General features: G+C 37.7%; 1 protein-coding gene across 1 annotated transcript; it reads right to left on the bottom strand.

Moving 5' to 3' along the window:
- Positions 1 to 4,853: 4,853 nt before the first annotated feature.
- On the bottom strand, positions 4,854 to 10,616 carry LOC130745230 (uncharacterized protein YMR317W-like). The gene is made up of 8 exons (XM_057597393.1): positions 10,132 to 10,616; positions 9,857 to 10,027; positions 8,923 to 9,024; positions 8,276 to 8,374; positions 7,086 to 7,217; positions 6,589 to 6,726; positions 5,625 to 5,801; positions 4,854 to 5,402 (listed from the first exon to the last, which is right to left on the bottom strand). The coding sequence occupies exons 1-8, from the start codon at positions 10,546 to 10,548 to the stop codon at positions 5,013 to 5,015; spliced, it is 1,626 nt and encodes a 541-aa protein (XP_057453376.1). The 5' UTR covers positions 10,549 to 10,616; the 3' UTR covers positions 4,854 to 5,012.
- Positions 10,617 to 15,353: the final 4,737 nt, after the last annotated feature.

The raw sequence follows: 15,353 nt of genomic DNA, 5'->3' as shown, positions 1-15,353 counted from the left end.
CTCCAACGGTAGCATTTCCATGCAGCGTTCAAACCCTAATCCTTGGAATATAAATAGAGGTTGAAGATTGAAAGATGTTGTTGGAAGAATTACACACGCGCAAGCTATATTCAAAAACCTTCAAGCATTCTTTCATCTGAATTCATTGTGTTTACTATTAGCTTTTCAGAAGCAAATCTCTTGTAAACATTCTTTCTTAAACAGTTTGTTTAGTTACCTTTAGGAGATCAAGGTTGATCGGATCCTAGAGAAGACTAAGAGAGTGAATCTTAGTGTGAGCTAAGTCAGTGTAATTGTTAGTCACTTGTAGGTTTCAAGTGCAGTTGTAACACTTTACCTGATTAGTGGATTGCCTTCATTCTAAGAAGGAAGAAATCACCTTAACGGGTGGACTGGATTAGCTTGAGGGATTTATCAAGTGAACCAGGATAAAAATCCTTGTGTGCTCTTCTATCTCTTATCTTTAGCACTAAGTTCTTGAAAAGATTTGTTGAAATCTTTAAGGTGGAAGTTTTATCTTGAAAACGTTATTCAAACCCCCCCTTTCTACCGTTTTTCATACCTTCAGCCAAACGCCCCATCTGATGGGCTAACTCTTGGTTATTGGCATTTGTGTTCTGGATCAAGGGGTTGAAGATCTCCCCCATCTGTCGAGATAACATGTTAACCATCTCGTGCTGGTTATCGTCGAACTGCTGCTTGATAGCCTGAAGTGACCCAGAGTTCATACCCGTGGGCAGGTACATTTGCGAACTTTGCCCCGTGGCAAAGCCAGGAGGGCTCACTCGATTTCCTAAATTCATCATTGTGCCATTTGCCCCGAATGGAGGCATCCCAAAAGGTGGCACATTCTCGGAGAACGTCGAATAATTGCCCTGCAAGCCATGCATCAATGATGTAGGCATGCCAAAGGGCATATCTCTCGCAGGTGGAGGAAGGTTTGGCATAAAGGATGCTTGGGCCATGTTGGCCACTCCCCTCATCACAGTTGGCATTGTGACGGCCTGAGCTGCGGTAGAGATAGGTATCTCAGCCACGGCTGACATCATTACACCCTGAGGTGGTGATGTGAGGCCAAGATTCGTCCTAGGGGGCAAATCCTCCTCATTGTTACTACTGCTCCCACCAGGGCTATTCTGATTCACCACATTGGATCCTTGCGGGGAGGTTCTACCTCGATTATTCGCCATACTTACTGTCCTGCCGCTTCTCAAGTGCATAAACTAACTCACGCAAGTAAACAAACAGCAAAAACAATAAGACTTCACATGAAACGCTTCTGTAAAACTTGGTTTTCACAAAAACGGTCCCACTGGGTGTGCCAATTTGTTTACCGTGATATTTGGTAAACAAACATCTTCCAAGTTCGACTGGAAAAAGTTTAAGAGTTTTGCGAATTAAGGGTTCTTTTGGGAAAACGTCTTGCCAAAGCGCGTGTGAAATTGGGTTTTTCGACAACTGTGTGTCGAGGGATAAAAAGAAGTAAAGATTCAAAGATAAAACGCAAAATAATCAAAAATGCTTGAAGGTAAAATGCACTAATTGAAAAGCTTTACACAAAGTCAAATTGATGAATTCGACCACAAATCCAACAAAAGCAGTAACAACAACAAATTCGAAAATCTAAATGCAGGAATCGTAAATGGCTGGTTCGTCAACGTACTCCTCCATGATCACGTTAGGCTCGTTGAGTCTCTTTGATGCGGACATGAGAGTTTTTTTAGTGATTTCTAGAGCTGAGTTGGGAACCCTTTTTCTGAATTGGATTCTCCTATTTATAGAGCTTCATGTCACGCGTGTCCTTGGCGGTTTTCTTCCTCAATGGATGGGTTAGTGGGTCTGGTTTCCCCCACGATCTGATGCTTGCCCCGGAAGTTCCATGCATGGTGGTGGAGATCGTGTTCTTCAACTGCCTCAACTGCTTATTGGCCACGTACTCGATCATCGTGGTGAGAAACTGACTCAGTCAATGCTGCACGTGTTAAATGTGCCCGTGTTTGTAGCAACGGTTGCCAATGTCCCTTTGTCGAATTCGACTACTCCCCTAACTTGGCGTTTCTTCGTAATTCCCTTGATCCATACTCGACTGCCTCATGCGCTTTGGGCCAAATTTCATGCGTTTTGGGCCAAACATTTTGGGCCAACAATATGTCATATCTTATTTTCTGATCCACCTCAAACAAAGGATTTAATAGTATAATGTTATCTAGTGTGTACCGAAGCTAAGATAAAAGTCTGTTATGCTCTTATTTTATCATGTTATTATCTAGTTTTTCTATCATATAATGTCTGAGTCTTGACCACGAAATGAACCCTTAATATAAAAAGGAAAAACAAGTGTTTCACTTTGTAATTAGTGGGTTGGATCCAATGATAGAGATGTTCAATGGAGGAATTCGATGTCTTTTCCTTTGTTTAATTTGTTTTTATTTCAGTTTTTGTGGTGGCTAAGTGAGCTTGTCCAATTTTGTAGTCCATCCGTTCCTAATTATAAAACCTAATACAAAAAATTGCGTTTATTAAAAAATTGCGTTTATAAAACCTAATTAGTGTATTGGTTTTTTAAAAATACATACATTCTTTCATATTTACCCTAGATCATTTTCTCTCACTAATTAATGGTATGTGATAATTAAAACTTTGGAATTGAAAACACACAATTAATGTGAGGGGTATACATGGAAGAGTAGAATAGTTTTTGCTAGATTATTGTAAAAGGTCTTATATTTAGGGACATGAAAATTTTAAAATTAGGTCTCACAATTAGGAATGGAGGGAGTAATAATTTATGCTATAACATTGCACCAACTCATACTAGTAAGTACCTGGTCAACATGCTAAGATTTAGTAACTTGGTCGGCCCATACCCTAATTGTCCACAACACTCCAAGTTAGGAGACATGAGGCCTCGGCGACGAAGCTTGGCCATGGATCGACAACTTATCATGACCTAGGCGGGGGATGGCCTTGTAGGCCACAAGACAAATAAGGCAATTGCCTTAGGCCCCCAAAAAAATAATGCATTAGGCCCCAAAAAATCAAAAATTAATACATATATAGTATATACTATTGAGACTTAAGAGATATATTGAAATAATGGAAAATCATGTCATATTAATTACAACATTGGCAATGCAATGTGAGAACTAAGAAGTGTAACGTGAGAAGTGCAAGTTTTTTTTTTGTCTTGACCAAGATATCCCCAAAGCCGACAGCCGTGAGACTAATCCCTCGCCCCACGGTCAGCGCACTAAGCGGTAGGGGACTGGCCAAAGAGTTTTTTCTATTCGCAAGAGCTGGGATTCGAACCCTCAACCACTTGCTTAAAGGATGAAGTGCTGAACCACTACACCAACCCACTTGGTTGAGAATTGCAAGTTTAATAATTATTAGTAGTAGTAGTAATTTGTATTAGCAAATTTTTCATTTTTTTAAAAACTAATAAATAAAACATCTGTTATTATTACATTCCCAAAATTGAAAAATTAATTTGTATTTACTTATAACCGTTAATATTTTCTATGATTTATATATCTTTAGTTTTTCAAAATTAAAATATAGATAGTGTTTTATATGCTGAAAGTAGTTTTTCAAAGTTAAACTTGTTTAAATCATATATAAAGTCTATGTCAAAAAAGAAATCATATATAAAGTCAAAAATGTTACGAGATAGATTGAATGAGTTAGATATTTATCTATTGAAAGTGAAATGTTAGAATTGCTTGATTATAAAACATAGATAAATGATTTCGCAGCTCAAAAAACTAGGAGATTGATATTAAAAATTGGTAATTTATATGATATATATATATATGTATATATATATATATATAAAGTCTTTTTAAGATTATTTACGAAAGAAAATTATTTTAACATTTTTGCCTTAGGCCACAAAATGTTTGTACACGGCCCTGTAGGCGGGCGACGTACCTTGGAATTTCCATAGGTCGGGCATGCTTGAGTTATCTAGCATGCCCAATTCCGTAACAGTCCAACCTCATTTTCCTTGCATTTAAATGTATTAAATTCACTATCACTAGCACAATGCTGGATAATTATATCTTCACACCTCACTTTTGATATATGGAGAGGTGGAAGAAGAGAGTGATAGGAAGAAAGAAGAGAGAAAGTAAAGATGTGATATGTGATTTGATTGATAAAGAAGAGAGAAATAAATAGAATGAAGATGGAAAAGAAGTGGAGAGGTGTGTATATATCATAACTCCACAATGCTAATTCATTTACATTGGAAAATGTTAGAGTGAGAATGCATAAATGGAAAAAACTTATCTTAGTTTCGCCAACTTTGCAAGACGTATATCTTACTTTAGACTCGAGGCGGAAAGGGCCTATTTACTAAATAAACCATGTCAATATACTTGAAAATCATATTTAATTGAATTTCGGGCAATTTTAAAAGTCTTATAAGCAAAACACACCAAACTATTCAAGAAACACATAAATATTATAATAATATTTTAATATTATTACAATTACTTTAATATTATTATTATTTTTGAACATTTTTACTTTAATATTATTACTATTATATTATTATTATTTCAACTTAAATCCATTCAATCGAATGTTATTATTTACCATCAAATTCCGGAGCTGGAGTATTTTCTGTTGAAGGATAGACTAACCATGCGCTAGTCCCCGTGCTTTCTTTCTTTTGTTGTTTCACTTTTGTTAATTTTCCGATGTACCAAAAAAAAAATATATATATATATATATTAGTGCTTTTAAAGTAAGAGTAACTTAAGAATAAAAAAAATTATAATTCATTCTATTTGCGTTCATTATCCAAACAATAAAATTTGTCTCATTATAAAATGTCCAAACAAAGGATATTTATTGAAATTCATCTCATTCCGTTATATTTCATTCAGTTTCGTTTAATGTACAATCAGTCAACTCACATTTACATTTGGAAATATATTCACTTGTGAAAAGGACAATGGCAAAAATTACAAGGCACAGACAAAAGTTAAATAATCCACTCTTCCAAGTCAAATCCCAATCCCAAAAGATTTAGATGACAATTTGTTACCACCACTACAGAGTAACAAACTACCAGACTCTATTCTATTTTTCAGTAGTACCCTATCAATCAACAAGCTCTCAGCTGATGATTGCAAACTATAGTCATTTAGATCAGAACAATTTGATTTCATAGTTGGCAACTTCGTAATACTTTTTTCGAACTTTTTAATGTATTGTTGAAGGGTAGAGGTTTCAGATGACTTCTGTGCAAAGGAGAAGCAGGGATTGCAACCTGTGTCTCTGCTGCCAGTGATTGAACTGACATGACCGTGAATAGCTTCCACAGTATTTCTGCTGGAAGGTGGTTGAGAAATCTCATAATTTAAATTCAGGGATTGTTCGCGGGTGCCTGATTCCTGTTAAAATGTAAAACATTTATTTCCAGAACAATTCCTTTCAAGGTTGGAATAAGCTGCGCTAGATTCAACGGTGGAAAAAGTTTCAGTAAATTGAGTATTATTATTCGATTAATTTGTTAATGGATTCAGAACTATTATTCAAAAAAGGCAATCAAGAGGGACCTGTTAATTAGTGAGGAAACTAGCTATGAAATTAGAAACTCAAGCATTTGAACTTGCCTGGGCTAAACAAGCATGGCTACCAGATGGAATAGGTGGACCAACCAAATTGAGTGGAGGGTCCTCTTGGGATGAAAAGTCAGAACTATCAAATGTCGAAAGTGATACACACTCATCAAAATAAGCCTTGGCATCTTCCTCGAGACGCTTTGACATCTTCCTTCTTTCAATGCTAGACTGTCACCATGTTTTTGGTTCATTAAAAATGGAATAGAACAAATAACATAAAATCATGCACACTTGCTGAACTAGCAAGCAATAGTTCCCAAAAATCTATGGCAACAACTACGATATTATCTTTAGAATGGAATGCATATGATCAAAGTTATCTGCATCGTTGATTGAAAACATCAACAAGGGAAATTGTTAATATTTTCAAAACCTGAAAAGGAGATGCCATATTTGCTATTTAATATTTTTAAGTTTGTGGTACAAAATCATATAACAAATCTAAAGTGTAAAAGTTCATTCCCATCCATGAGAAGTCCATATAGATGCATACATAAAAGATGAAGGTAGGGTGTGGCACACATCCAGAACAGAATGAGACAGCTTGTTTTGTTCTCATTTGTCCCACCCTTTTTAGTAGTATCAATCAAAATATACCGCATTCTTACCTTTTGTCCTATTCTATTCTGCTTTAATATGCACAGAAACAAAGAGTAGCTACATGTTCTATATTTTCCTGTAACGCTACTGAAGTTTATGCTTGGTATTGATCTAAAACAAGACAACCATTGCATTTATTCAATCTTTCAACCTAATCTTTTCTACTTATAACCTATACCCCACCCAGGAAAATGTTCATACATATGTAAGTGCAAGAAAATGACCAATGAACAATGCAGAAAACATACATGCTATATAACGCTATGGTAGGAAAAGCATTAATGCACTTCACGACAAGTGTGAAAAGATGTATTAGGCTAGCTAAACAAATTTAAAAAAGAACAATAGAACATACTTTTCTTGCTGGACGAGGCTTTTGCACATTAGGGGTCATGGGACATAGAAGAACTTCTTTCAAGATTCTATCCAGTTCTTGTCCACGATGTTCTTCAACAGCTAGATCTGCTCTAATATTTCTAGCACGCTCCCGGGACTGTAAGTATGACAACGTCTACTTAATAGAGTGCAATTTGAAAGAGCAGAGACTAGAAAACAGATATACTATATAACCGAAAGAGGAAAAATACAAAGGGGAAAATATAATGTAGCAATTTGATATGGAAAAGAAAAAGGAAATAAATTAGTAGCTACTTTGAAAGTTGAAACATAAAAGCATAAAGGGAGTTCAAACAAAATGTTCTAGGGCATCAATGATACCCACACTCAAGCTCAACTATGAGATGACCATCCACTACACAATAGAGCGAAAATGAATTAAAAATGAAAGAAAAAAAAAGTAAAAGAAAGAGAAGCTAACCACACTTCATCTACAAGTATAAAAGGAAATATTACCTCTTCAAGCTTTTTGGCATATTCTCTTCTAGTCTCCAAAATCAATTCAACTTTACCAGGGTTCACCAAGCCTGGAGATATATTAGCCACGTTGGTAACAGCAATAGCTGTAGCATTACTCCCTTGGATAGCCTGAAATCCAGTGTGTCAGAAACAAGTTACAGAGTAGCATAAAAACATTGGTGTACGTGCATGAACACTTAATAGCACTCAGACCATGTGATGAGCAACCAGAATTCACAACCCGTAGAAAGCTATAAATTAAGAAATACAAAAATAAAAATCAAATGAAATTCACAAGAAATGCAGGCATTGCTACAATTCATGTAAAATGTAAAGTTGCATTGAAGAAATAGACCCCGGCAATGCAACTTTAACATTTGAAAATGCATTGACACCTGAAGACTTTTTTCACAAATGATGATTGGCCGAATGTTTCATGATTCATTCTCAAAGAAACTGACTTTGCTGATTCTGTTATACTGTAAAACCCAAGCCTAAAAACATGGTTCTAAAATTTGTAGTTCTAGTTGCGGATATAGTCATTGCAGTGGCAATGTAGTTTGTGGCCATTGCAGTGTAAAATTATTTTAAGTTTACATCAAACAAAGAGGCCCTTGCTGAGATCAATTGTGGCCTTATGGTTTGATGCAGCTGTTGCAGTGTTACACTATAGCCTTTTCCCATATTTAAAATCACTCCATAAGAGCAGAGTGATACATTTGTCGGTAACACCATAACTGCAATATTGCAGCTGCATTTGGTGGTGCAGTCCTCAATTCAGACCCATGGCCAAAACATATTCAACTTCTACTGTTGTTTCTATAATGGGAAAAAGAGACTACAGTTGGCAGTATATGAACTTTCAAGGGCAATTTTTTGCAATTCCTTCTATATGGGATAAAGTGGTCCTCTTTGCTCCATTTTGTAATGGTGCTCAGCTAGGAGCAACTTTATAGTAATAATAATTAGTGTACTCTTACCCAACCTTTTACTTTGATGGCTTCATCAGATATTGATATCAATCATTAGTCTTAGGCACACATACACACACAGAAAGGGGAGGGGGAGCTTTCCATTAAGCAGTGGCACACAGTATAAATCACCATTTGCTAAATCAATAAATCAATTAAATGGATCCAGTTGACTTAAAGCAGGCAAAGAGAAAGTCATGAGGTCATGAAACTTACACTTTCTAGGTCAATCCGAATCTCAGAAATAGCACGCCTCACTTCAGTGCGAACTGTTTCATATATATCACCAGCTTCTGGGTGATCTGTTTGTACTGACTGCAGAAGAAGTCGAAGACCCAAATTTATACCAAGAATTACCTATTTGTCATAAAGAACAATTGCCAATTTTCTGCCAGGTCTTATACTATAGAAACATTCAATTTTCTCCCTATGAGGAACGATAAGTCATGGACTGAAATTTCCTAGATGAAGATACAAGGATCTACATAAACATATAATGGCATCAATTGACAATTACTGCATCCAATCCAAAATGGTTGTGATTTAAGGTTTGCACAAGCACTAAGAAATCATTAAATAATCTTAATTTTAGGAAAATATATCTACAGAACTAAGTTACCTTCTCACAACATTAATGCTTACTTACATTCCACTTGGTAGAAAAAAGAAATATCTAGAGCCAACAATAGAATTAAAAATAATAATTAATATTACTGCCACTTCAAAACAAAATTACCTTCTAGCAACAACCACTTCAAAACAAAATAAAACTTCTAAAGTTTTTTTTTTTGGAAACAGTGGGGTTGTCTTTTTCAAGCATGAAAGGATATTACTACTACAATGAATGCAAGGCTATAACTTACCTTCATCTGTTCATAAACTGCTTTGATAGTTTTCTCATCAGAACCAAATCCAGAGCTAGCCGTTGAAACCACATCATCACAGCTTTGGTTTTGCAAGTCAGACTGCAAGAAAACAAAATTAGTGTTGAACAATTAAGTAAATCATTCCTCATCTCAATCATTTTAATATGCTTCAACTCAAGGAAGGACTAACTAACACTTCGAAAAGTTAGCAAGGTTGCGTCAGACATGACTTTTTGTACTGTTGAACACTTCCCCCACTCTTTAATTGCACTTTACAAATTCTTCTACTTTCATTATCTAAACTTTTACACCAATGCCCCAATACAGACAGGAATGCCACAACAAGATAGGTAGTAATTTATTATATCTACAATGGTTGATTCTAACTTCTTAAAAATTGATTTTCATTTTTGTTTAAGTGCGTGTTTGGGTCAGCTTGTCATTAATTTCGAACTAAATTGATTTGTAAAAAAAAAAATTGAGTTGACAAGTGAAGTGATTTATGTTTAATTACATTTACGAGAAAAATAATTTTTCCAGGGTAATGATATTTAAATAGCCTTGATTAAAATTACTTTTGGGATAATGAAAAGAAAACAATGAGGCAACTAGAATGAATCAATTCCCATAAACACAAAAGCTATATTAAGTACTTTCTGGGCAAACTCAATTCTGGAGACTAAAATACCGACTTCACTAAGGGATGCCAAATAGGCAAATACCCAAGTTTCAGCTCAGAACACATTCAACCATGCCAGTTTTTGTATTTACACATTAATTACATACTAATTTGACATGTATTACAGATTTAACAGTCCTGTATTTATGATATTTAAGATTTCAGGTATCCCAAATCCATGCCATGTACTCATATCCATGTTAGTACTCTATAACAGCAAAAACACACCAGCAAGAGAAGAATCATACATACCAATGTTCCAGTAAAAGAATCAGAGACTTCATCAGACGAATGCAGACTAGTCCAAGTGTTCAGATCTTTCACCCTATCTGTCACACCATAATCACTTCTTCCAACCAAACCACTTCTTCTACTACTCCCTCCAAATTTGATAACACTCTCACCTTTACTTTCCGCTTCACTCTGCCCAAACAACAAATATGCAAATGAATTGAATTGAATTTTCCTTAGTAGCATTAACTGTTACTGAAAGAACAATCTAACGTAGATTACAGTCTGATACACACCTCGGAAGTGGAATAACTCAAGTTCCGCCGCGAAACCGGACACTGCGAAGCGGAACGCGTCCGGCGACCGGTGTCAACCCGGGAGAGACTCCGACCCGGTTCGGAGTTTCGGGCCACAGAACGCCCCCTGTCACCGCCGCTGGATGCAGCCTGAGCCGGCGTTGAAGTTTCGAGAACGGTTTCGTCGAAGAGAGGGTTGTTCCTCTTGTTGAGAAACTCAGTGGCAACGTCATCGGAGCTGGTACTCCGCGCGAACGCGCTGACGCTCCTCGACCTCCGAGCCGGAGCTCTGTTGTTGGCGGTGGTGGTGGTGGAGGATCTGGTGGCGGAAGATGATGACGTGGCGGCGGCGGGTGCGGTGGTGGAAGAGTGGTTTCCTCCTCTTCTGGAAGAGGACTTGAATGCCGCAACGGCCATCACGGGAAAATGGAAGAAAATGAGGGAAAATGATGGAGTGTGTGAAAAGTGGAACAGAGGAAGGTTGGTATCAACTTCGAATGAATCGGGGAGTTGGGTTTGGAGCCCCACCCTTAGGCTTTGCACCCCACTAAAATAGATACGGAATTTAAATTTCCGTATCAATACGGAAAATAAAATTCCGTATCTGTTTTAGTATATAATGAGTGGTTGAAAATGTGACACGCATGCTTAAATACAGTACGGAATTTTAAGTTCCGTATTCAATATGGAGAATACGGAACTTTAAATTCCGTATTTGATAAAGTGGGGTGCCAAGCCCCATAGGTGGGGTGCCAAACCCAACTCCCAATGAATCGCAACCAGCGAAGCTTTTTGTTTTATTTTATTGTTGCGTGTTGATTTCTTCTGAAGGTGTGTGTGCTCTTTTGGACTGAATGAACGGAATATCAATATCAATTATTTTTTTTTTGAAATATAAAGGATTATATATTATTATCCACAAAAAAACCCTTAAGGACAAAACCCTTAAGAAGAGAGAACAACCACAATAAAACCAAGGCAGCTTGACAGATAATAAAAAAAAAACAATTCAGACCAAGCCAAGGGATACAAGCCAAAAAGAAGACCCTAAGACTATACAAGCAAAACCCTATAGAAACAAAATAAATCAAGACATAAAGTGTTCCTCGTATACCTTTTCCAGACCTCGAATAACATCAATGTCATTCCCCTCAAACTCTAGCCCCAAGACTTTACCAACAAGCCAGGTCTTTTTCGATCGCGTGAAGTAACGCCCTCCACTAGCTTGATCTGGAGCCTCCGACGCCAAGGGTGTAGAGGTGAAAAGATCCTCCTGAACCTCCTCAAGAACCGGAGGCAGAACAATAGGTCTCTGACAAGGGGGAAACTTTTTAGGACGCCCCCGCCGGCGAGGTTGCTGAACTGGAACCTCTGCTGAAGGCCCCTCCTCAAGTGAAGAACTTGCAACTTCCGCACCCCCAACCACAGGTACCAAACTCGAAGAAAGGTGAGACTCCGGCAGAACCAGCGGGTCTACCTGAAGCGGCGGAGAAGCTTCATCGACAGCTGCACTAAAACCAGAAGCGACCAACTCAGAAGACTCGACGCTCTCCAAAAGCCCACACCCAAACCTCACACCCGCAGAAGGGGAGGTCCTCGGAAAAACCGAATTCCTTAATCCCACCATCAACGACAGAATAGAGGGGGCAGCAAGAAAACTAAAGCGTAGGCGCGGAGCATCAGCGCATTGGAGGCATCTGCTCCACCTTCCAGCCGAGGGACCCTGAAAAAGGAAAGAAAGCAACCCTTTTTCCAAGAACCCCTGCCCCACTGAAAGAACAGCAGCAGGGGAACCACCATTCTGCACTACCACCGCATCTATCGCTTCAGCCGCTTCTAACACACCACTATACCATCGAGCCTTCCTAGCAGAATCCATGAGCTGACCATCTTGCACTCCAACGCTCCCTTTAATCTCTCTCACATCACTATCCAAACCTGAACCTGAAATCTCTGGAAAGAGGACCAAATCCGGAACTCTAAAATTCTGAACAGCAAATCTCCCAGAATTATCAAACATCCTCAACTCATCCTTGGAGAAGGAAGATGAGTTGCTTACCTTTTTAATCCCCAAGACAGTATCACGCCAGGACAGAAGGGTAGAGGTAGTGCCTACCTTCCATTGTTGCCCCAACGCAGAGGACCTCTTCCCCTGTTCTGAACTGCTCTGAGAATCAACCCGATTCTTGTCTGAAACAGAATTTTCAACCCTAGGAAACCTGGCCATAGAAGCTGATAGATAAGTTTTGCCCAATTTAAGCCCATCGAGCCCCTCAATCGCCTTCAAAGCCTGCTCACGAACCCCATATCTGACGAAGCCAAAGCGCCAATTTCTTCCAACCTTTCTCTGTCGTTGAACAAAGAGGTTGATAACCTTACCATATTTGGAGCAAAGGTCACGGAGCTGCAGGTAATCGCTCTTCTCTGCTAACCCATCGATGAACACTGAAAAGCACCTCCTCCTTCTCCCGTGATTTCCGTCTGAGCCACCATCAGTTTCGCCGTCTAGCTCTCCACCGTCCGCCTCTCCCTCCACATTGCTGTCGTCGCGGGCCGCCGCCGAGCCCCTCCGATTCGCCGCCGCCGTCTTCGCATCACATGGTCCAGAAACCCTCGCAGAGGGGTTCAAACGCATTGTTAATACGTTTCTTAGAAAAAAACTAAAAAACTCATCCTTGTCAATATCAATTATTAATGAAAAGTTTATTAATTGATGCTCATCAAATGCTCTTTTATAGGAAACCAAAAGTTCAATAATGGTTTGATTGTATGACATTTTTTAGAGTTTAATTTTTATACATTAAGGACGATTTTTTTAGATTTTTACCCAGTTAACCAATCATATTTAAAGGATGTGAGAAAATTTATTTATTTTATTTTATTTTATTAATTAATGTGGCGCATCCTTACCATCTGATTAGTTAATTGTATAAAAAAACTTTACACCGTCAATGCATCATCTTTTTTTTATAAACATCAATTACCCGGTCACCTTTTGGATGTCGTCAAATTCGGATTTAGTCAAAGTTAAGGCTCATCATCCCTCCCTTTGAGAACACTATGTGTGGATCGAACCTGAGAGTTTCTGCGTTGCCAACTTAGCTACCCCTCTTATATAATTTTTAAGATTACTTAATTGTTAGCATTAAATAAAAGTGTCCCGGTGTTGGCCAAATAATCCGCACACGCATTGCTCTCCTATTGAGAATGGGCAACCCGAACCTCTCAGAGTCTATCAAGCATTTCCTAATACTAACAATAAGGACTGCATACACATGAAAGTTTGTAGGTGGAGTCCCAATCAAAGATATAGGAAGAAGAGAATCTGAATAGAAAACGACCCTTCTGTAGCCTCGATCCTAGGCTACACGCAAGCCATGAAAATGGTCCAACGGTATAGCTCATAAAAATACCTGAGATAAAAATTATTTGTAAACTCATTCTAGTTCAAAAATCAAAGGTCTGCTTCCACGATTTCATCTATATCGTGCTCTTCCCGGGAAAGCTATTCCTTGAGTTGAGCGATTTGCTTTATAAAAAGAGGATATCAATGAACTTCTATGAAATGATTTCTTAGTCAGCCCAACATAGGTTGTCAACCAAAAAGGGGAAGTTCCTCCTTCGATGATAAAAGTTCCCTTCCCTTTTCTAAAATGCCCGAACAAATCTTACTCCTCATCTGTTGACAAATGCTATCATGATTAATTTCCCATGTGCTTAGTTGTCACTAGTATTTTGTGTTTGTGTTTTTTCCTTTTTTATCCTCTTGTGCCAAAAAACTAACTTAAAACGATTTTTAAAAATTTACATATTTACTATGAAATTGTGTAATAGATATGGATAGATAGTATATTCGTAAGGCTTAATTGCACATTTACTCCCTAATCTTTTATTATTGTGCAATTTGCCTCCCTCATATTTAACACGTGCGAATTTTCTCCCTAATCTTTTAACATTGTGCAATTTTCCTCCCTCATGTTTAAAATGAGCGAATTTACTCCCTCATGTTTCAATTTGTGAAAATTGTCCCCTTCCGTTAGTAGTCGTTTAAAGATTGACGGAGTTGGCTGACATGACTTGTTATTCGCACGCAAGCCCCCTATTTTTAACAGATTAATCCCCCCCCCCCAAAAAAAAAGAAACCCTAACATTTTAACCTAAATCCCAAATCATATTTTATGAACCAGAATGAGCAACCTTCATCGTTCTCCTTGTGCGATTTCCCCCTCGAAGTATCTCTTCAATCTCTGAAGGCCATCGATTTCTTATTCAACGTGGTTCCATTGCACGGTTCTACATCGAGACTCCCTTCAATGGCGGGTGGTTCCAGGTGTGGAGGTAGAGGACGAAAACAACGAAGGAACCAATCTCAAAGCAAGAGAAAGGAGCATGTCCCTTAACAAAGCACATGTGTGAACATTGATGCTGCCACAAAAGTCTTATTCGAAGCATACAATAATAATATTAAAATTTCCAATTTAGGTACCATTCCATCTCTAACCCCAATTTCTGTCATTTTTTCCTGTTGTGTTTAGGATTTAGTTATGTTTAGGGATTAATTGTAAATTTAATGGAATTTAATGGGGTGTCGAATTGTTTACCTTCTTCGTTGTAGGCCTACTGCTGTGAATTCGTTGACAATGCTTATCTAGCATAAAGGATATTTTGTGTTTGAGCCTAAATTTGAATATGTTGAAGGGAAGTGTGAAACTGTGCAAAGGTAGTGAAATCACTTGGTTATGTATCATATAAGTGTTAAGAAACAACGCCGCATGAGGGTGCTTCTTATAAAAATTAATAACACTGCATGAAACACCAATAAATTAAAAAGTTAACTATTTTTTTTTTAAAACAAAATAAATTCTCTATTAGAAAAAGGCTCATAAAAACAATCTTTTGTGGTAGATATTTAAATAAATAAAAAATCCTTAACCATATAAAAATCACATATGATTATAATAGAACACCCAAGAAAAAACATGAAAATCCAAAAATCAATTATCCACAACCACACATCAAAATTCAAAAGGCAAGAAAAGAAAAAAAAATTACACTAAAGACTCAGTGATTCAATCCAAATAAACAGATTCACATACCAAATGAGTAGAGGAAAGCCCAATAAGAAGTGGTATACCCTGGCCAAGGATTTTTGGCTGCGTTCTTTGGAGTATTTGGAAACACCAGAGGAACTTGGTATTCCCGAACCAACCCTTCCACCCTCA

This window comes from Lotus japonicus, chromosome 3 (assembly GCF_012489685.1).
Source record: "Lotus japonicus ecotype B-129 chromosome 3, LjGifu_v1.2".
Taxonomy (NCBI): Eukaryota; Viridiplantae; Streptophyta; class Magnoliopsida; order Fabales; family Fabaceae; genus Lotus; species Lotus japonicus.
The sequence above is the reverse complement of the archived record's forward strand: the minus strand, read 5'-3'. Positions and strand labels throughout refer to the sequence as shown.